The sequence below is a fragment of the Mirounga leonina genome, unplaced genomic scaffold, assembly GCF_011800145.1.
Source record: "Mirounga leonina isolate KUSES-001 unplaced genomic scaffold, KU_Mleo_1.0 Mir_151, whole genome shotgun sequence".
In the NCBI taxonomy this organism is placed as follows: domain Eukaryota; kingdom Metazoa; phylum Chordata; class Mammalia; order Carnivora; family Phocidae; genus Mirounga; species Mirounga leonina.
This window is the reverse complement of record NW_023270377.1, coordinates 69,997,842-70,021,043: the sequence shown is the minus strand read 5'-3', so window position 1 is coordinate 70,021,043 and position 23,202 is coordinate 69,997,842. Positions and strand designations below refer to the sequence as shown.

The window sequence follows — 23,202 nt, the reverse complement described above, 5'->3', positions numbered from 1 at the left end:
TTTACTGCTTCCTATGTGCTAAACAGTTTGCACAATACTATCTCATTTAATTCTCACAACAAATGGGGAAACCGAGGCACAGGGCAGTTGAGTAACTTCACCTATAGGTAAAATAGCCAGACAGTGGTATTGTCAGCACTTAGATTCTGTTCCATCTGATTTCAAAGGCTGTACTCGTAATCATCACCTCCTTATATAAAAACACACATTTAAAAAAAAAATCATCCCCCCTTTTTTTATTATGTTCAATTAGCCAGCATATAGTCCTTCATTAGTTTTTGATGTAGTATTCAATGACTCATTAGTTGCATATGACACCCAGTGCTCATCACCATATGTGCTCTCCTTAATACCCATCACCTGGTTACTCCATCCCCCCAACCCTCATCCCCCTTTCTTTGGGTAGGATATTTTAATTCAAATTTACATCAACTATGTAAATTAATTTAGTCCCAGTATCTTTGGAGGGAAAAAAAGATTGTTCTAATTTTATTTTTTTATTTTTTTAATAATATTTGTATTTTTTAAAATAGTTTATTTATTTATTTGACAGAGAGACACAGTGAGAGAGGGAACACAAGCAGGGGGAGGGGGAGAGGGAGAAGCAGGCTTCCTGCTGAGCAGGGGGCCTGATGTGGGGCTCGATCCCAGGACCCTGGGATCATGACCTGAGCTGAAGGCAGATGCTTAACGACTGAGCAACCCAGGTGCCCCAAGATTGTTCTAATTTTAAAAAGCCAAAATACGTCCTTACTATTTTAGCTTCAATGCAGATGCTTTCAGTTGTCAGACACATATCTTCCTTTTTCTTTTCAATATGATGATCATGTTAGTGTGGATTGATACACCCTAAATAGTGTTCTTTGAACCATTCTACAAAATGCTTTTTTTCAGCCTCCTTAGAGACTAGAGTGGCCAATGAGCTATATGTCACTGGGTGGCTTCTAGAAAAGACTCTAGACAGAACACCCTGAACTTGAGCTTGGAAGCTTTATTATGTTAAAGATGACAGAGCAAAAAGAAAAAAGGAGCCTGGATTTGAAGATGTGGTGGAGCTTCCATACCAGCCCCAGCCCACTTACCATCAAACGTCTTTTGTGTGAGAGAAGAGATGTTTTAACATAGTATAGCAATCTCTTACTTAGCAGCCAAATGCATTTCCAAAGAGATAAATATATCAATATGGATTATGCATTTCAAAGACACAGATACAGAACGTAGCATTTCCCAAATCTATTTAATCATTAAACACCCTTGAAGGCAAGATCAATGATTAACATTTTGTTAGCATATGTGTAGTGTAGAGCCCCCAAAATAGTTTGGGAAATGCTGGTCTAATTTTTTTTTTTTTTACAATTCACAGCGCTCACCACAGCACACACCCTCCCCAATGTCCATCACCCCAGCTACCCCATCCCTCCCACTCCCCTCCATTCCAGCAACCCTCAGTTTGTTTCCTGAGATTAAGAGTCTCTTATGGTTTGTCTCCCTCTCTGGTTTCGTCTTGTTTCATTTTTCCCTCCCTTCCGCTATGATCTTCTGCCTTGTATGTCAAATTCCACATATCAGTGAGATCATATGATACACGTCTTTCTCTGATTGACTTATTTCGTTTAGCATAATACCCCCTAGTTCCATCCACGTCATTGCAAATGGAAAGATTTCATTTTTTGATGGCTGCATAATATTCCATTGTACATATCTACTACATCTTCTTTATCCATTCATCTGTTGATGGACATTTAGGCTCTTTACATAGTTTGGCTATTGTGGACATTGCTGCTATAAACATTGGGGTGCACATGCCCCTTCGGATCACTATATTTGTATCTTTGGGATTAAAATGGATGAAAGACCTAAATGTGAGAAAGGAATCCATCAAAATCCTTGAGGAGAACGCAGGCAGCAACCTCTTTGACCTCAGCCACAGCAATGCTGGTCTAATTTAATTGGTAGATGCTGCCTGAATGCTTTCTTTCAAGTGGAAAATATATCAGCCAGAAATTGTCAGTTTCCTTCATGCTATAGAGATAGTTTTATTATTTAAAGTATTATAATCCATTGACCAACCAACTTCAGCAATTTAAGTTTACTAGCACAGAATAGGAACACAGTACTATGAAAGACCTGTAGGCATGACTAATTTGAGAGCTAACCTGGTTTCTGGCACTGTAGAGGATCAGGTGAGTTACTGAAACATGCAGAGGCTTTCTTAGTGAAGTTATCTGATGGGCTGCAATTCTGCCACAGGCCATACAACCATCATGAAAGCAATCATCATTTGTACAAGGTAGCAATTCTCTTTTTACCTTATTCTGAAAAGTAATCCAATCCCCAGAGCACTGTATTTTAGCTGCAGAATCTGGACTGTATTTTTCTAATGAAGAGACATTATATTTTTCACAGATGAAGGGCAACTTGGTACCACAGTCTGCTGGTTTATTTAAGTCTGAGAAATGAAAAGCAAGATTACAGGGGTGAGAATTTTCTGTTCAGCACATTTTAAAAACAATCCAGTAGTAAAGAAAATATCTTTCAATTGATCTTTCCCAAACAGTTAAAATATATTCCTTTTTTACTCTAGCCATTTCTATTTTCTGTCATTACTCTTATCAGTAGGCTATAGCATACCAGCATTGCCTATAAAAATGCACACATTTGGTGGAAGGACCACAGTTACCACCACAGTTCCTGATGGTGGGAAATAGGTTGAAAGCAAAGCCTAACGAAGGGAAAAGAGACCTAGACTATATTTAGAATTGCTACCTGTTTATCTTTGCAAATTTGTCTATATGCTTATCAGTGATGAAAGTGGTAAGTTTATTTCTAAGTAACTGTGCAGGATAAAGGAAGTCAAAATATTCACAGTGAAAAGCACCTCTATTTGTATTTGGAATTTGAGCCATGGTCATCAGCAATAAACCAAAAGAAGATGAAGCAACCAAACGTATAATCAAAAGGAAAGCAAGGGTAAGCTAGTAATTGAACCTGAAGTTCACACATTACATAATCAACATTAAAGGATTTGGAATTAATTTACCGCTAAACCAAGTCTTGGCAGACATGCACAGGCATTCCTCCCGAAATGTTATAGGAAAGTGAGGCCATGGATATCGTGAGCTGAAAGAAAATGAGAGATTTCACAGCTCATAACGTAGTTATATGTTCTATTCTGTCTTCTACTGTAATTTTAACTCTAAATTTAATGTTACGCCATTACTTTATACCACTTTTTTCTTGATGCTAATATGCAAAAGGACTTGGTTTCTGTAGTCCACGCAGTTTATGGATTAATGTTCAAAACAGACTATAAATAGCATTTTCTAAAGGGGAATTTGGGACTGCTTCTTTCCAATGCCTTTACAAAGGCAACATCAATGGTGTCACATACTACATAGAACGACGACGATCTGCCGGCTGCTCAGCAGTTCTCACCCACCACTTCTGTTCATCACCAGATATCTGAAAAACAAACCAACCAACCAACAAAATCACCCATGCTTATATGTGCTCAGTTTTCTGAAAGAGTTTTCATTTAAATAGCCAGTCCCACCATAACCACAACCACTAAAATTTCCAGACATTCCATGACTTTGGTCTCTAAATTATCAGGTCCTTTCATCAAAGAAGTAGCTGAAAACTCTTCGTATAACACTATGCGCTATTTTGCATACAGAAAATAGGGTCACTGTAGTTATAGGCATACGTTAATTGGATATATAGTGTTCTTTTGCAAATAATTATAAATTTAAAAACATAAAATTATTTTTCCTACAAAAAGCTATTTTACAAAGTTAGTTATTAGAAGAAACAAAAATCTAGTACAAAATTTAACAAAGAATTAGAATATTTTATATTATCTATTTGTGTTCATTTTATAAATTGACATTTATAATTAATCTTGAATATTTTAAAACATGCAGTTCTATTTAACTTTTCTAACATGAAACGATGAATTTGGATGTTGTTAGGCAAATTTTACTTGAAAGGAACATTTAACTTTTGTAGATTTTGGCAAGATTTCTGAAATCATTTTTAATGGAATAAATATCAAAATAAGAAAGATTTTAAATATATTCTCTCAAATTACATTTGCTATTTTGTTTTTGATGGCTTTTAATCCTGCAAGAGATGTCAATGTAGCCAGAGAGCTGTGATTGCTAGCACAATACAGGACAGCTTCTTCATAGTTTAAGTGAGGATCAGCAACAAACCAATATTCACTCCCTTCAATTACAACCGGAGGTCCATGAATTCCAGCACGCTCTAAAGAAAAAGAATATTGGAGTTACGCACAGATCAAACTGCACCTTCTAAGCATGAATTAATGTTCAAAACTATTTATAAATCCATTTAGATTATTGGCTCTCTCTGGCCAGGGCAGTGCTGCTTGCCAAGCACCAAGGATTGCTGAGCCAGAGACTTTGCCACCCTCCTGTACTCACGGGGGAACAAATCAGCCCCAAAGCCTCATTCCACACCAGCCAATCAACTTTCCTGCCTGGAGGTATTTCATCTCCCTTGAAGATGTGATAGAGAAGCTGGCACTTAGACCTGGGCTTAAATAATTAACTAAGTACATTACTGAAAAGGTAGAAGCAGTTTGGCCAAGTTTCAGATTTCTTAACTTACCTGGATTGTACCAGTCTGGTGTTTTTGGAGTACGGCCTGTATAAGAAAGAAAGCAAAAGGCTCAAGATTAGTATCCAATTACAGATAATGTCATACTATAAGTAAGTGCCTTTAATCTAACTCAAGAGCACTTGCAGGATTGCTGAGTTCTACCATTTCTGGCCAAACCATTTCCTTTCATATTATGATTGCTTCAGTTTGAATTTTGTGGGGCCTAAGCTAAAGCTGCTTTAGTGGCAATCAAAAAGGCAGATCTGTTAACTATTAAAGTATTCCTAGCAGTTTTCTATCTTATATCACGGAAGCCACAAAGGAAGACTAGATGGATAAAATATGGCTAATAATTAGAAAGTATAAATAAGTAAACGAGTATATTATATACATTACATAGAAGCACTAAGGAATAGGCACCAAGATAATCATCACTGCAGGATGAGGTTATTCAGGAACTACTTTTCCATCTAATGCAATTTGAATAATTGTTCTATAAACCTGGGTCAGTAGAGTTCATTGTCCCCCAAGGCATCCTTGTAAACAATGTACAGTAATAGAGTATTGAAACTTTTGAGGAGGTGAGAGACAAAACTGGGAGAAAAATAATAAAAATCACCCAGAATTCTTCATCAGAAACAGAGAAAATATGTACTTTACAAAGAATTATGGGCCCTGAAGTTGGGTGGGTCAGGGTCCAAATGCCCCCAGACCTTCACTGCTGTGGGACTTTGGATCAGCTGCTTAGCTCCCTGAGACTCAGCTCTCTACTCTATAAAAAAAACAAGACTCCACTACCTAACTCACAACGACTGTGAAAATCACTTTAAGGCTGCCTCAACAGAAGCACCCAGACAATTCCAGGGCTGAGCAGCTTCCCTCTTCCACAAGGATGCTAGTTACTTTCGGCTCCCCTCTCCCACAGGATGCTAGTTGCCTCCCTCTCCCTTTTCATTCTGGTTGTAGGTCATACTGGTTTCAAGGCAAAGACATAGTTTGATGACTATTAGAAATTACAGGGTAAAATAGCTATTCTTAATTTTGCTGTTGTCTGGGCCCACTGCAGAGAAGACCCTCCTCAGAGGACTGCCTATATATCCAACATCTTTGGTTTCTCTCTATGAGTCAGCTCTTTGTATATTGGATAATTTCTATCAACAATGGGTTAAATCAGTTAAAAATATGCATAGTTTCTTGTTTGTAATCTTGTCAAAAACTTCTGTTCAGACACATGAAAAAATGCTCAACATCACTCGGCATCAGGGAAATACAAATTAAAAACACAATGAGATACCACCTCACACCAGTCAGAACGGCTAAAATTAACAAGTCAGGAAACAAAAGATCTTGGCAAGGATGTGGAGAAAGGGGAACCGTCCTACACTGTTGGTGGGAATGCAAACTGGTGCAGCCACTCTGGAAAATAGTATCTATGATCCAGCAATTACACTACTAGGTATTTATCCAAAGGATACAAAAATAGTGATTCAAAGGAGCACCTGCACCCCACTGTTTATAACAGCAATGTCCACAGTAGCCAAAATATGGAAAGAGCCTGATGTCCATTGACAGATTAATGGATAAAGAAGATGTGGTATGTATATATATGGCATTGGTATTGCATATATGGTATTATATATATATATCTTATATATATGTAATATATATATAATGGAATATTAGTCATCAAAAGAATGAAATCTCATCATCTGCAACAACGTAGAGCTAGAGTGTATTATGCTAAGTCAAAGAAGTCAGTGAGAGAAAGACAAATACCATATGATTTCACTCATATGTGGAATTTAAGAAACAAAACAGGTGAACATAGGCGAAGGGAAGGAAAAATAAGATAAAAAACAGAGTGGGAGGCAAACCATAAGAGATTCTTAACTATAGGGAACAAATTGAGGGTTGCTGGAGGGGAGGTGGGTGGGGGAATGGGGTAACTGGGTGATGGGCATTAAGGAGGGCACTTGAGGTAATGAGTACTACGTGTTATATACAAATGATGAATCACTAAATTCTACCCCTGAAACTAATAATGCACTATATGTTAACTAAATTGAATTTAAATAAAAAATTAAAAACATCTGTTCATTTGTTTTTTGGACGAACCTATGTCTAATCTTGAAATTTCTTTAAATTAGTGAGAAAAACAGAGTGCAAGGTTGGGTTTTTTTTTTCACAAGCTTATGTATGTGTGTACAAGGTATCAAGAAATATAAAAACAGTTGTGTTTGGATAGTGGTGTTATAGGTGATTTTCCTAAAAATATTTTTATAAGCCTTATTTTTGATAGTGTTTTTCAATGAAAAATATAATTTTAAAATTATATATATCTATAGTGGTTATGGCTATTTAAAAATTTTAGCTTGTCAGAACATCCCTTTTAGAGAAGAGAACTAATTAGAACCAATTGGGTCAGGTAATAAAAAAGGCAAATACTCTGGTTTCTCTCCAGATCATACGAATCTTTTGTCTTTTTTAAAAAGGCAAGAGCTAGAGAAAAAGTATAGTGATTTAGGCTACTGAAGAAGTAAACTGCTTTCAGAAAACCAGAAAAATACAGATTAATACAGAAATATCCAGTTGAGCAGACTCTGGAGGCTCTACTAACTAAATATCCAGCTACGTGAATGTGACACATTGTAACTTAGAATTTAGGGACTATCAAAGGGGAGTTTACATAACCTTTAAACTCTGGATCAAACAATCATTGACGGCTTCAAACAACTGTGAACAGGCTGAGACAGGAAGTACTTTAGTTTTAAAATTTTGTTTCTGCACAGGGACAGCAGGGGTGCAATTATTTAGAAGATCTATTTAGTTAGTTAATAGATTTAAGTTTGCTAAGTTAGTGAATTCCCTTCTTTTTCATTTAAAATGAAAAAATACATAAAAAGAAAAAAAGACAACCACATGCTCTTCGGAATATTTCCTGTGGTTACTGGTTTGTAATTTCTATGGTTATGCTGGTGTGAACTCTTGGGTCTGCCCCACCACTCAAACAGGAGCCATGGGGGTGGGGTGGCAGCTACCGTGTGAGGGCGCACTTTGGAGGGAGCAATGACACTCTCTGTGCCATGTTAGCAAACACCAAAGACTAATGGGAACATCACCATTTCTGCTTCAAATCAGAGGCATTATCCAAATTAGCTATTATGTTAGTTACGCCCTGCTTGTTTAAAGGGAACCCAAACTGGTTTCCCTTTGTTCCTCTTTTAGGTTTCATCAAATAATCAGAAATAACTGAGGTATAATTTCTCCCTTAGAAAAACCTCACACACACACACACACATTTTCCTCTTTTATTAATGGCCTGCCAGTTGCCTTTGTGAAAGAGACTTACCAGTTACTGTGTTGGATATCATGTCTTTTAAAGGCAATATGGTGGTAACCTTTTTAAGGAAAAAGAACAATCTTCTAATAGGTAGTTGCATGAAGGAAACCTCTGCATTCTTTGAGAGCTTAGAGGAGGATATACATGTAGTTTCAGTGATCTACATTCGGTTCAGAAATTTAGTTTAGAGCTTTCTGTGCATTTACCACTAATTAATTTAATATATCCAATAAAATTATTTAAAATTATTAAGAAATAATTTGGCTGTTAAAAATCTTAACATTTTCCTTAATATTTCTTTAACATTTTCCTAGTAACAAGCTAAGTAAAATGGTATCTCTTTATTCTCCTTTCTCTCCTTTTTATCACCAAAGCCTCTACTATCAAGCTAACTGGTTTCTTGAATTTGACTTTGAATTCCATAAACTACTACCAGTTTTGCAGTTCAGGGCAAATTGCTTCTACATGTTACAGAGACCTGCCAAATTTTGATTTCTTGACTTTTGCCTCATTTTCCCCAAGCTTATCTTCATTTTGTCCTTCATTTTGCATCAAAATAAAAATTGAAATGATTCCCTCCACTATGTGTCTTCTTTTAGTTGAAATAATCTTTCATTCCAAAATCTAATCTCTCTAAATTCATCTTAAATTTTATCTTCTATACAAATTCTTTCATGATCAAAGAGGAAAGTACCATCTAATCTCAATAAACCAGCCTTGTACTTGGGGTAGGAGTCAGGCAGGATGGAGTTTAATGTATTAACTACATCTTCATAGGCTTTTTAAAGTTATAATTATAGACTAAAATGCTCTCTTAGGTACTTTAGGCTTGGCATTTATACTGTTCACATGAGAAGATTGTGAAAAGGAATAACTACCACTTACCTTTTGGAATCTGGCATACCCATTCAAGTCTTGTATCACAAGCAAAAGGTCTTAAGTAAATAAATTCTCTGTCATCATAGAAATACCAGCTTCTTCGCCCTGGACTTTGAGTGACCTAAAGGAGGAAGAGGATTGAAGAATATTTTGAAGTTGATGCAGCTTTATAAAACCTTAAAGTGTAAGCCCTATAGTCTTTAATCTATTTTAGCCCTAGCACCCAAGACATTTGTTTATGAATGAACACAGTGTTTAAATAGTTAACAGCCTAATCAAGAATCTTCAAAGGGGCTGATACAGGAAATATATCATAAGGTCATGTTTATATCCAAAATGTAAATTATTGGTTTTTTTTTTTTTTCTGTTTTTGCTGATATGAAATTATAGATTACACCTTTAAATCTGAGAAAGGTCAACCTAAAAAAAAAAAATGTTTACTTCAGTGGCTTCCCAACACCAGATTTTGATTAAAGCAGATCTGTGAAAATGGGACATAAGAGTCTGACATCAAGGGCCAGGTTCCTGCTCTGGTGTTGCTCTGCACTGCTAGGATGTTAACCTCCTCTGCGTGATCCGAGATAGCTCTCTACAAACCCCAGCCACTAAGCAGGCAAGAGAGGAAACGGGAGGGCATGACCTAGGAGGAATCTCCATCACTTTTTGGTCTGTTTTCTCTCTCTCTCTTTTTTTTTTTATTATGTTATGTTAATCACCATACATTACATTATTAGTTTTTGATGTAGTGTTCCGTGATTCATTGTTTGTGCATAACACCCAGTGCTCCATTCTATACATGCCCTCTTTAATACCCATCACCAGGCTAACCCATCCCCCCACACCCCTCCCCTCTAGAACCCTCAGTTTGTTTCTGAGACTCCATAGTCTCTCGTGGTTCATCTTCCCCTCCGATTTCCCCCCCCCCCATTCATTTTTCCCTTCCTACTATCTTCTTCTTCTTTTTTTTTTACATATAATGTATTATTTGTTTCAGAGATACAGGTCTGTGATTCAACAGTCTTACACAATTCACAGTGCTCACCATTGCACACACCCTCCCCAATGTCTGTCATCCAGCCACCCCATCCCTCCCACCCCCCACCACTCCAGCAACCCTCAGTTTGTTTCCTGAGATTAAGAATTCCTCGTATCAGTGAGGTCATATGAGACATGTCTTTCTCTGATTGACTTACTTCGCTCAGCAACCGACAGAATGGGAGAAGATATTTGCAAATGACATATCAGATAAAGGGCTGGTCTGTTTTCTCTTAAGGCCAAGATTCTGGTGGGTATTAAGGGGAGATTCTCCTTCTAGAACACTGCCCTGGCTGGCCTTGTTCCTGACATAAGCTGCATCAGTGTCTCTTTTATTTAGCTTTTCTTTTTTTTTTTTTTTTTGGTAGATTTTCTAATCTCTTTACACATAAGAACTCTATTTACATAGAACATAGTTTTTGCATCAGTGTTCTGGAAACCTTACAAACTTCTCTAAGTTTTCGCCTTCTCATGTGTTAAGCCGAGAATTCTATAAAAATGACATGATACTATGCAGTTTATTACTAGAACAATTGCTTTGAAAATAGTGCTTTCCAGTGGGCTTCTCAGTTCTTTGTCTCAAGCTTCCTGCAGCATTTCTGAACAATCACTCTCTTGAATCTCTTTCTTGGGCTTGCATAGCAAAGATATAATCTATGTGTCTCCTACTTCCTCATCTTACATTTTATGCATTGACAGTTCTCCTAAATCCACTTTTGGTCCTTTGCACTTTTTTTTTAATATACATTTTTCCTTCAACTCTGGTCTTTTGATTTCAACTTACTATAGGATATTTCTTACTACTAGCTTGAATTCAAAATATCTAAATAAAATGTAGTATTTTCTCCATAAACCAGTACCCTTTCTATTTCTAGAAACACCTAGTCATACAGCAGGGTAGACCCAGACACGTGGGTTTAAATTTCAGTTCTGTAATCATGTATACTTAGAACTCAAATTTCTTCCTCAAAAGATGAATTTGTAATGAATTTGTACCTCACAAGGTCATGTAAGTACTAAGTGAAATAATAAGTACCTAGCTCATGAGTTAACAAGTGTTAGCTGATGCCACCATCAACACCATTACCAGTGTTAATCATCATCATTACCTCCCATAACACTCTTGTTCTTGTATAAAACTTATACCTCACCTGTCATAGCTCCTGTAATTGCTTGTTTACCTATCTCCTACTAGACGTAAGTTCTGTGAAGACAACTGTTTTACACCTTGTTTTTGGTGTATCCCACAGAGCATCACAGACTGCTTGGACTACTTTACAGAATCAGTAACTGAATGAATTTTGCAAAGGAACATGCCTAACTGTTCTTTTATGTCTTCTGGTCCTATTTGCTGCATCTTGAAATCTGACTTAAGATGAATCTTCTTCCTACCCTCCTTGGTTCATGTCAAAAACTTTTTTTTTTTTTAAGATTTTATTTATTTATTTGTCAGAGAGAGACAGCATAAGCAGGGGGAGCGGCAGGCAGAGGGAGAAGCAAGCTCCCCGCTGAGCAAGGAGCCTGATGTGGGACTCAGTCCCAGGACCCTGGGATTATGACCTGAACCAAAGGCAGATGGTTAACCGACTGAGCCACCCAGGCGTCCCTCAAAAAACTTTTATAATGCTGTTGCCTAACATCAATCTAATTTCCCAACTTAGTTTTCAACTATGGCACCAATGAAAACTTCTTGATCTGTATTCTGTTCTCCTCACTGCCTTAGCCTCTCCCTTCCACTCTCCCGTATTTTATGCCACCTCCTCATGCCATCCCCCATTAGAAAGGCTTACCTTTACCTGTACAAAAGCACAGTTCAAGTCCCACCTCTTTCTGGAAATAGGCCAGAAGAATCACTTCCTCTTCTGAGTTTCATCAGCCCTCCTCGGCCCACTAATTTGGAGCCTATTACTGTACAGTAAGAAGAGCCACCTTTTTGAATATGAATTTTATCTTCTCAATTTAAGTCTAAGTTAGGTGGCTTGAGGACGGGGCCATGGGTGTTCTTACCTCCCATTGCATCTAATATTATGCTCCACATACAAAACACACTCTGTAGATCTGTTGCCTCACTGCACACAATGCCTAATTTATTTCTTAAATATGCAGATTTCCAGCATTGTACTGACCTTGACAGCAGCACAATCTCTGATATCATAATCCTGCTGAAACTCATTTTCCATGAGAATAGTAGACACCTTAAAAAACAAGAAAGGCTTGAGAACTTAAGACTGATGTGCAAGTATCTGCAATTTAGACGTAATTTAGGCAGCTTTAATAACTCAAACACATTCACATGCCAAAGAAGGAAAACTTTTTCATCTTTTTTTAAATATCAGGATGTTAAATCATGAGATAACTTAGAAAATATACTGTCATCAGTGTCCAAACAAAGGAAGCTACAGTTCCAGAAGTGGAGGTTAATACTGTATTAAGTTTGCAGCTGGAAATCACAGAGAATAAGGAGCTTTCAAAAGACCTTTTTTGGGGCATGTGTTGAAATGCTAGTTATTCAATTAACTAATTTCAGATATGCTCCCATTTGAAAATGAAAGTCAAGAAATTTTACATTTGGAAGAATATATGATGAACTGACACAATGGTAATGTGGAGTAAATATTTAAGAAATCTGAGAATAATTTGCTCCTGTAAGTGTTACGTAAATACCTTTATGTAACTCTTATATTTTTAGATAATAAAAGTAAAAGCTTCTCATTATGAGAAAAGGAAATAAAAAACAGCACAAAGAAAAAGAAAAAAAAACTTTACTATCCAAAGATGACCACTATATCTATATATCCATATTTTTATGTTTTTAGGACTATAGAGAAACTATCTGTATGGTTATTTTTTAATCTTTAAAAAATATTTATTTATTTATTTGTGGTTATTTTTAATTTTTTAATTTTTATCTTTTTAAAGATTATTTATTTATTTATTTGACAGAGAGAGACAAAGAAAGAGAGGGAACACAAGTAGGGGGAATGGGAGAAGGAGAAGCAGGCTTTCCGCTGAGCAGGGAGCCCAATGCGGGGCTCGATCTCAGGACCCTGGGATCATGACCTGAGCAGAAGGCAGACGCCTAACGACTGAGCCACCCAGGCGCTCCATGATTATTTTTTTAAATAAAAGTGAGGCTAGTATCTTTTTTTCCTCACTTTATATATGTCAATGCATTTCCATTTCAATAAAGATACTTCTTCATAATTTTAATGGTTATATAGGATGTGGATGTATTATTTAACAATCAACTTACTTGATATGGAAACAAAAAATCCCTTTACATTATTCCAAACAAGAAAATTTAAACTTACTGGTGTATGATCACTCCACTCCCAGGATCCTAGTAAATCAAATTTAAACTTACTGGTGTATGATCACTCCACTCCCAAGATCCTAGTAAATCTGGGCTCCTTTTATTCAAACCTATCCACAGCCAACGCTGGTCACTATGTAAAAAGGAAGTATTAAAAAACGATTTGAGCACAGATTTGGCAAAAATATATAGCATTCACATGTCTAAAATACTTAAGACATATAAGTTTGTCTTGTCACTAACTGAAAAGCACAATTTCAAGCTCTATAAAAAAGAGGTCTTCTGAAATAAAACTGAACTTTAAATATGAAGTAGCTATGGAAAAAGTACCATACTTCTTAGAACTAAGTTTTCAGTTATGTTCTTCATATGAAAGGTAAAAACTATTCTGCTTTGAACTTGAGGGGGAAAAAGTGCATGATTATTCTAAATCTTTTAATGGAGAGCTTCAATATTAGACAATGTTTTCGATACAAAGATAGCAACGGCATTTTCTTGAAGTGTCTATCTATAACACAATCAAGTATCTTTTTTTTAATGCAGAACAAATCATTTGGCTAAATTTTTATTAAATAAGATCAAGATTTTAAAAAAATTATTTAATCCCCACTGCCCATTAAGTTTAAAGTAAACAAATATAAGTATTTTTTTTAAAGATACTATTTTTAAGTAATCTCTACACCCAATGTGGGACTCAAACTCACAACCCTGAGATCAAGAGTCACATGCTCTACCGTCCAAGCCAGTCAACTGCCCCCCGACCATTTTCTTAAAGAATAAGTATCTTCTAAAAGCCAAACTCCGTGGGTTACACCAGAACAACATAATTAAACAGTCATTTAAGTGATTATATTTAACACTCATAACTATTATACTTCTATGTACAAGGCATTGAGCTAGGTGCCATCGTAATACAGAGAAGTACAAGACGTAATATCTATCTTCAAATGGCATATAAACTACTCAGGGAGACAAGATATACATGAACAAGGAAATAACCATTTTGGAAAGATATCAAATGATACAAAATCTGCATAAATTTTAAGCATTACAAAAATTTAGAGAAAGAAGGTCATTGTGGACTGCAGGAAGTCAGGAAACATTTTGTGAGATTAGTAGGACAAAAGACAGTCTTCAAAGGATGGCTAATATTTCTTAGAGTAAAATCTGAGTGTTTAACACTCAATATTCAGATTGACTGAGAGGAGAAAGGATAGACATTTCAAGGAAGGATATGTACAATAACATACAGAAGCAGGGACATATATTGTAAATATCCCTTTTCCTCAATTAAACTTATTCTCTAGCTAGGAAGATACTGCTAATAAAAATAGAAGTAATGTAGCCATAAAAACATTTTCTTCACCTCTAACCCCGTTTGAAAATATTCTCTAAAATGGGTTACACTTTTTAGGCTTTTTAAAAAATTTATTATTATGTTCAATTAGCCAGCATATAGTACATCATTAGTTTTTGATATAGTGTTCATTACTTTACTCATTACTTTTTTTTTTAAGATTCTATTTTATTTGTTTATTTGACAGAGAGAGAGAGAGCAAGAGAGGGAACACAAGCAGGGGGAGTGGGAGAGACTGAGCAGGGAGCCTGATGTGGGGCTCGATCCTAGGACCCTGGGATCACAACCCGAGCCGAAGGCAGACGCTTAACGACTAAGCCACCCAGGTGCCCCCAACGATTACTTTTTAAGTAGACTTTTAAGTAGACATTTTTTAAGTAGACTATTATCCATGTAATTTTTTTTTTTTTTGGTGATGCTGATTACTTTCCATATAATTTAACCTTCTGATTGCATGTAGTATGTATGGTCAGTACATATGAGTGTATATATATATGCATAACTAGATACATATATAAATGTTACATGCATATAAATATAGCACATATTAGAGAAGGCATAGGATCCAAATCTAAAATTAATCCTTACTCTCAAGCTCAATATATGGAATGTTTAGCTGAAAAATGTAAGTCTGCCTTTCAAAAAATTTGCTAGTGAGTCAAAGCTAGAGCAAACTTAATTTTACTTCTTTAAAAAAATTTTTATTTATATACTTGTGAGAGAGAGAGAGCATAAGCAGCGGGGAGCGGGAAGGCAGAGGGAGAAGCAGACTCCCTGCTGAGCAGGGAGCCCAGTGCAGGACTTGATCCCAAGACCCTGGGATCATGACCTGAGCTGAAGGCAGATGCGCAACCGGCTGAGCCACACAGGCATCCCAAGCAAACTTAATTTTAAAGTAATTTCTCATGTTTTAATAAAATAATTGCTTTTCTTTACCTCTTCCCTCTACTCAACATTCCCCCATACTTTAATATAAATAAATACTTTTCATCTTTTCGGTCTTAAGCTTTTCAACTTATTGCAATGGAATATGAGGACTGTCCCCTTTCAGTCTTTATTGCTATACTGTTTTCTTTCACAGAAAAAGATTACCAATTTGTAGATTTCAGATAATCCAGTGGAGACAATTAAGTCCAGTTTGAATTTAACAGCTATAAGAGGAATTTGCAGTTTGTGTCTTCAACTATTCAGAGCTTTCTAACAGGTTTCCAAATTTATCATACTTCCCAACTGCTGAATTTTAAAACCACAGGGTCTAGATAAGTATAATTAAAGTCAGATAGGTAAAATAAAGAGGAGGAAAAGTTTGCTTCCTCGTTCCTTGGAGATGTAACTTTATTTCTTTCAAATTTTTGCACATAATATATTTGAGCCTGGGGAATTTGTGCACATTTTGTTTTTCCCTAAAATAAGCCTTAGACAGCCTATCTTCTTTTTACAATCAACAGTACAACCAGGAAGATGGTCAAAGATCATTTGTCACCTGCATTTACTCTATAGTCAGCTCCCACAGAGAGCCTCTTTAGAGATCTGTCTCTACCTTTCCACCCAGTCCTCTCTTCGCTCTACCTCTGCCCACTTAGAAACCTCTGCTCTCAAGCTCACTTCTGCCTCAGAACATAGTTTCCCAGAAAACACAATTTGCTGCATTGTCCAAAATTTTTTAATCTTTACTACTTTCTGAGATTGAACTTCATTTCAACCCAGACATTTAGAGTTCTTAGCTTCTAATACAAGAGATTCATTAGTGTGTTATAAATATAGAAAATAGTAGCTCTTGTGTTTTTTTTCTGTGTGTGGTAAGAGGTGGAAAATATTTCCTCAATTCTAAGTTATTCCTGATTTGACCTGTTTTATCCATAGGCAGATAAAGAGAAGAAGAAATTGAAAATCACATTAATCACTGCATACCTTTAATGTGGATTTAGAAAATTTGAGGGAAGGGAAAAAATGGATCATAACTGGAGAATTAAATCAAATGGAAAATTTCTCACTCTTTATAAATTTTTCTCCAACAAGCACTAAATATGTGGTTTTAGGGTGTTAGGTTAAGAAGACACTGCACGAAAGGTTACTATGTGCATCTGTGTTAAAATTCCTGCTCTCAATCAAATTTCCCAGTGCATCTGGTTTCTAAGGAAAACAGTATCTCAGCTATAAACCCCAATAAATACTCTTTGATGAGGGCGCTTAGTCTGCAAAGCCTTAGATTTGTATCTAAATCCATTCATGCCACATCACAGGAGGTAGTACACGTAGTAGCAACAGCAGAGCCAACGAGGCTTTCTCCTTTAATCCTAAAACTGTTTTTGTTCTACAATGGCTTTCCCTGGTGGGCTGCCATTAAGAGATGCAAAGATCTTAGAGCTTTAATGACTTGGTACACCATGAATCCTTTTCATTGAAATACAAATAGAGATGTGGAACTTAGATTGAGAGAAGTATAGCAGTAATCTGACTTAATTCCTTGGCATGCAATACACAATTTGGGCAATGGACTTCTGAGAAAGGTCAATTCCTGCAATAAAAAGGTAAGGCCTTCAAGGAATAAGCTTTAGAATCATTTTCTGATATAAATGGGTTTGTCTCCTTCCTTCCCTTCAAGCCATGGTTACAATATTGGTTTTAGAATACGTTGTCTTTCTAAGTAAAGTGTGAGCAAATGGTCTCATTATTAATGGAGCACATAGTAAGCAGACAACACAGGCTGCTTAATATGGCACATACCAGCTGCTGGGTTAAGAGTACTAAAATACGGTGTTTATGAATGAAAGGATTATGGTGATTTGTTTTTTCTTTGTGCTCTTCTGTTTTCTGAATTAAATATATATTACTTTTGTGATCAGAAAAAAAATTAAACACTGTTGTACATTCTTTGGAAAATAAACTATATGTACGGGAATGGAAGAAAATGGAAAGGATTTACATTAAATGCTAACTATGTTTATAACAGAGCTAGGACTTGAGGTGACTTTTATTTTTTTCATTATCACTTTTTTATTCCCCAAATCTTACATAATGAACTTGTATTAATTTTTTAATTGAAAGGAAACTCAGCAAGTGTGTTCAGAAACAAAGAAACAAATCAAGAAAAATTCCTTAATTACCTCTCACACTCCAGTGTTATTTTATAGTGTAATCTCTTCTGTATATAGAAGCTCTTAATGATCATTTATATCACATATGATATTCCATTTTCCATCAATTAATTCCCACAAATATCTACAACCTCATTGCTTAGTACTTATCCATGGCTTCCTGTTCCAGTTAAAGGTTTCTAATACCTCTTGCTTGGTATTAGTTGAAATCCACTTTGTTTATGTCAATATTTTACTTAAAAATACTTTGGCCTAGACAGTATGATACTGTGTGTGTCAAGCTTGAGATCTAGGGGCCAGTAAGTTGCCTTGCTCAAAATTCTCACTTCAGGAGGATCAGCAGGGTATTAGATGTTCCAGAGGCGGCCACCACAAGGATGTCTGTTATCCAAAGCCACACCTGAGGTTTTGGTTATTAGCAGAGAGAATATCAGAAATAGGTGTATATCAGCAAAATTAGAAGCTTGTTGGGCGCCTGGGTGGCTCAGTCGTTAAGCGTCTGCCTTCAGCTCAGGTCATGATCCCAGAGTCCTGGGATCGAGCCCCGCATCGGGCTCCCTGCTCGGCGGGAAGCCTGCTTCTCCCTCTCCCACTCCCCCTGCTTGTGTTCCCTCTCTCGCTGTGTCTCTGTCTGTCAAATAAATAAATAAAATCTTTAAAAAAAAAAAAAAAAAAAAGAAGCTTGTTAATCAGCCTGAGGTTAGAAGTGGGCTCTCAATGGTGAAGTTGAAATTGTTTAAGATATGGGGTATAGCTAAAATATTTAGAGACACTCTCACCCTTCATGAAAGTTTATTTCTTTCTGGTGAGGCTGGTAGCCAGTACCATTAGAAATGGATCTGGGGCTTGATCTCTAAATCATCCCATGTCTAGTCATTGGGTGAGGTGATCGGAACTGCCCAATGCTAACTATAATGTGAACACAATCCTGCTTCAGGAATATTGCAAATCTACCTCAAATGAATCTTCCTTGCAAGATGGTGGCTGGAACACCTAAGACAGACAGATTGCTGGGATGTTGGAAGCTTATGAAACAGATTGTATGAAATAAGTTGTGTCTGCTTCAATGAATGCTTAATAAATGTTTGTATATGTGGAAAGATTTGGTCTGAGTTTTGCATTCATTATAATCTACTCTCAAAGTTGTGGGGAGTAGCTAAGAAACACTAACCTCAAAAGGAAATTAAGACTTTAGATATCCAAATTAGCTCAGGTTAGTGTGCAATGAAATCTTGTATAATAATTTCTAGTGCTAGAAAATGAAGTCCAGAATGTCTGAACTTCTATAATAGATGCTTAATAAATGAATATTTATGGAACACATGTACTGTATTTTGCATCAGGTTTCCAGCACATTATAGTGAAACTTCCCTTTCTTAATGAGAAAAACACAATAGTAGGTATATGAATGTAAATCTGGAAAATGTGGAAAAATGTTCAAACATTTCAAAAATCACTCAAAATCTTATCTTCCAGAGGTAACAATTATCTTTCTTTGATGTATTTTTGTAATCTACTTTTAAATGTAAATAGTATATTTTTTTATTCTTCCATAATTTGCTTTTCCTCCCACTTAATATATTGTAAATATTTGCATGCTATAATATTTTTTTTAAAAAAAAACCTTAATGCACAGGGTATAAATTCCAAACAAAGATCAATAATAGTGATGATAATAGGGATCTTTATCTTTTTCTGACTTTTACAGAAGTGCATTTAATATTTACTCATTAGATGTGATATGGCTATTGATTGAACTATCCTTCTTTTTTTTTTTTTTTAAGATTTTATTTATTTATTTATTTGAGAGAGAGAGCACTCAAGAGAGGGGGTTGTGGCAGAGGGAGAAGCAGGCTCGCTGCTGAGCAAGGAGCCTGATCATGACCAGGGATCAAGGATCCTGGGATCATGGCCTGAGCTGAAGGCAGACACTTAATTGACTGAATCACCCAGGCACCCCCATCCTCCTATTCTTACTTTACCAAGAATTTGTATGTTAATTATGTTAACTTTACGATATATTTATATATTAAACCAGGAATGAATAGTGAATTTTACCAGATGTATTTTCAGCACCCAGTAAGATGTTCATATGACACTTGACCTGATATACAGAGTTCCTAGCACTAACCCAACCTTGTATTCTTGGAAGAAATCCTACACGGTCAAGGTATGTTATTTTGGTGTACTATAATGTAGTGGGTGAAGGAAGTGGGCTCTAATAGTTCAAATATTGGATCCTTTACTTATTATTTATATAGCCATGGGCAAATTGTTTTACTTCTCTGTATCTGTTTTCTCATTGAGATAAAATGGTCATTGTAATAGTACGGACCTCATAGGTTGTTGTAAGGATTAAATGAGCTAATAGAAAACACTTAGGACATTATCTGGCACATAATAAGCACTCTATCAGTGCTTGTTATTCTATCACTTACCAGTATTTACTTTTTCAAGTCTAGTCATGAGGTTGGTCTGTAATTCTTTGTGCTCTTGTTGATAGGCTTTGATATCAGAATTAAACTAGTTTGCAAAATAAACCAGATGTCTCTATCAGTTTCTATGTAATGGAATACAAGCCCTTGCTTGTACTACTGAAATACAAGGTAATGATCACTTCTTTAAAATGTGAAGAAATTGGGGCGCCTGGGTGGCTCAGTCGTTAAGCGTCTGCCTTCGGCTCAGGTCATGATCCCAGGTTCCTGGGATCCAGCCCCACATCAGGCTCTCTGCTCCGCGGGAAGCCTGCTTCTCCCTCTCCCACTCCCCCTGCTTGTGTTCCCTCTCTTGCTGTGTCTCTCTCTGTCAAATAAATAAAATCTTTAAAAAAAATAAAATAAAATGTAAAGAAATTCACATATATAACCATATATTATGCTTTCTATCTCTTTCTTGGAAGAAATTCTTTGTCAACTTTTTCCATTTCTTTCATGGCTATTAAATTACTTGGTTTCTACTTAATATATCAATTGTATAGTAATTTGTATTTCTCTAGAAATTGTTCATTTTAACAACTTCATTTGTAACAGCATAGAATTATGCATAGTATTCTTACCAATTAAAAAATTTCTCCATGAAATGGGTTTTATAATCCCTTACTAAGACTTCATTTTAAGTATCTTTATCCTTATACAAAATCTTTATTATGTTCTTTCTTATGGTTTCCTTGTATTGATGTTGAAATTTATTTTACTTTTACGTGAATGCTTATTTTTATTATTTTTGTTTAATAATTAAAGCTCTTAAAGCTATTAATGTACCTCCAACTATAGCTTTGGCTATATCCCATTAATTTCAGAATGAGTGTTGTGATTATCATCTATTCAGTTTTGATTTATTTGACAAAAAAGTTACTTAGAAACATCGAATTTATAAGTGGATAGGGTTTGACTTCACTTCTTATGTACCTGTATAATTTCACCACTTTGGAATTTTAGATTTTCTTTTTAGTCTAATAGATCAATTATTGTAAGTGATACAGGCAAAGAGCCTGAAGAGAAAATATATATAGACTTTGTAATATATGAACAAAGAGGATATGGTTAAATCAATCTTAATTATACTATTTGTATATTATTTCCTTTTGTCTGTCTCACTTGTTGATGAATCAGACAGTGTTAAAGTCTCCCATTATTGTTATTTATTGGAGAATTTCACTAATATAAGTAATTTTTTTGCTTCATATATTTTGATGCCAATATTATTAAATGTGTAATGGTTCTTGACTATTATAATGTTGTTGTAGATTGTACCTTTATTCAATATGAAATAGATCTCATTTCCCCATCTGGTGCATTTTTACTTCACTTGTATTTTATCTAATAATAATACTGTAACTCCAGTTTTTTGTTCACATTTGCACAATATAATTTTGCTCATTCTTTTAATTTTCCCATTTTAGTTACTGTATTAAGTTTGTGATTTTTTTTTTTTAAAGATTTTATTTATTTTTATTTGAGAGAGAGCAAATGAGAGAGAGGGAGTACATGAGAGGGGGGAGGGTCAGAGGGAGAAGCAGGCTCCCTGTCGAGCAGGGAGCCCGATGTGGGACTCGATCCCGGGACTCCAGGATCATGACCTGAGCCGAAGGCAGTCACTTAACCAACTGAGCCACCCAGGTGCCCCTAAGTTTGTGATTATTAACTCAAATGCTATTTAGGTTAATATGGGACAAGAACATAACTAAGTGAAGTGGATCAAGGAGTAATAAATTAGAGACCACCACAAATCGTAGAGTGATGCCCTATCTTGGTAAGCCATTGGCTACTCAGGACTAACCAATTATTGCTACAATATGAAAATGTGTCCTGTTGTTTTAATTTTTAAAGAAGTGTTAAAAATATGGATTTTTATCAAAATTTCTCAACTTTGAAACACTTTGTAGCTTCTTCCTTCTAGGAAAAGAACATCATACTCTTTGGGCTGGATAGGTACTAATTGGTAAGATTCGTTTGAGGTGTTTTTCAACAGCATATAGTTGAATTTCATTATTGAAGAAATTTGCAGACTTATACTTAAACATAACTGGTAAGAGATAAATCTGGTCTTCTGCCATCTTGCTTTATATTGGATTTCCTGCTTTGTTATTTCATTTCTTTATAATTTACTATATAAACCTTTATTTCACCCATTATATATTCAGTAAATAAACACACTCTGTTTTAAAAAATGTATATAATTTGTGTTTCTAAATATGAATTTTAGGTAAATGAGGAATTTATTATACTTTCATTTTTTACAACCATTTTATCTCTTTATATCCCAGTTTTTATTTATAAACAGAGTTAAACACCTGGTCTTATTAAAATATTCTCATGTTTCTCTTTCAGGATTTAGGATAATTTCTTTCTATTTTTATTATTGCATATACATATTGCATTATTTAGACTGGGGATGTTTTTACATTATATATTCTTCCTCCTAATTCTTTTAAAATAAACTACCTATTCATGTGTTCCTGATTTTTAATTCATCTCTCAGCTGGAATGTGTCTTTGAATTTTTTTCAAGAAGGAAGCTATAGGGTTATATCAATAATAATCTTCACAAACAAAAAGCAATGTAATTGAGAACTAAAATTAATAAACTGCAAACATTTTCCACCTCAAAACTCTATTTTTAAAAAAGATTCAGAGAGAGGGAGAGAGCGAGTGAGCACACAAGCAGGGGGAGTGTGAGAAGGAGAAGCAGGATCCCCAAGCTGGATGCAGGGCTTGATCCCAGGACTCTGGGATCATGACCTGAGCTGAAGGCAGACGCTTAACTTTTTAACAGACCGAGCCACCGGGTGCCCCCACCTCAAAACTCTTTAGATGTCAGTTTTTAAATGCCTTCCTACATATAATGTCCTACAGAAGAAGCTACCTGGGTTTTGTGTTTTGTTACCTGTTTTGTTTATTTTTTTTTTTTGCTATTATTCTTTCAGGCTTTTGTTTGAGTCAAAATGATGGAAAGTATTCACAAGGATATGTCTAAACGGTAATTTCTTTTCCATAATTTTGCCTGGTACACCCGAATCCTTGATTTACAGATTTGGGTCTTCTTTTCAGTTCATAAAA

General features: G+C 35.6%; 1 protein-coding gene across 2 annotated transcripts in view; it reads right to left on the bottom strand.

Annotated features, from left to right (window-relative positions):
• The window catches only part of LOC118012409 (lymphocyte antigen 75), a 130,371-nt gene that overhangs the window by 75,775 nt on the left and 31,394 nt on the right, over positions 1-23,202 (bottom strand). For both annotated transcript variants that reach the window (XM_035007938.1, XM_035007940.1), the window contains exons 14-21: positions 13,242-13,323; positions 12,004-12,072; positions 8,849-8,963; positions 4,633-4,668; positions 4,091-4,266; positions 3,392-3,462; positions 3,041-3,120; positions 2,310-2,449 (exon numbers count right to left, since the gene is read on the bottom strand). In XM_035007938.1, coding sequence (XP_034863829.1) covers positions 2,310-2,449; positions 3,041-3,120; positions 3,392-3,462; positions 4,091-4,266; positions 4,633-4,668; positions 8,849-8,963; positions 12,004-12,072; positions 13,242-13,323 — 769 coding nt within the window. The remainder of the gene's footprint in view (positions 1-2,309; positions 2,450-3,040; positions 3,121-3,391; positions 3,463-4,090; positions 4,267-4,632; positions 4,669-8,848; positions 8,964-12,003; positions 12,073-13,241; positions 13,324-23,202) is intronic.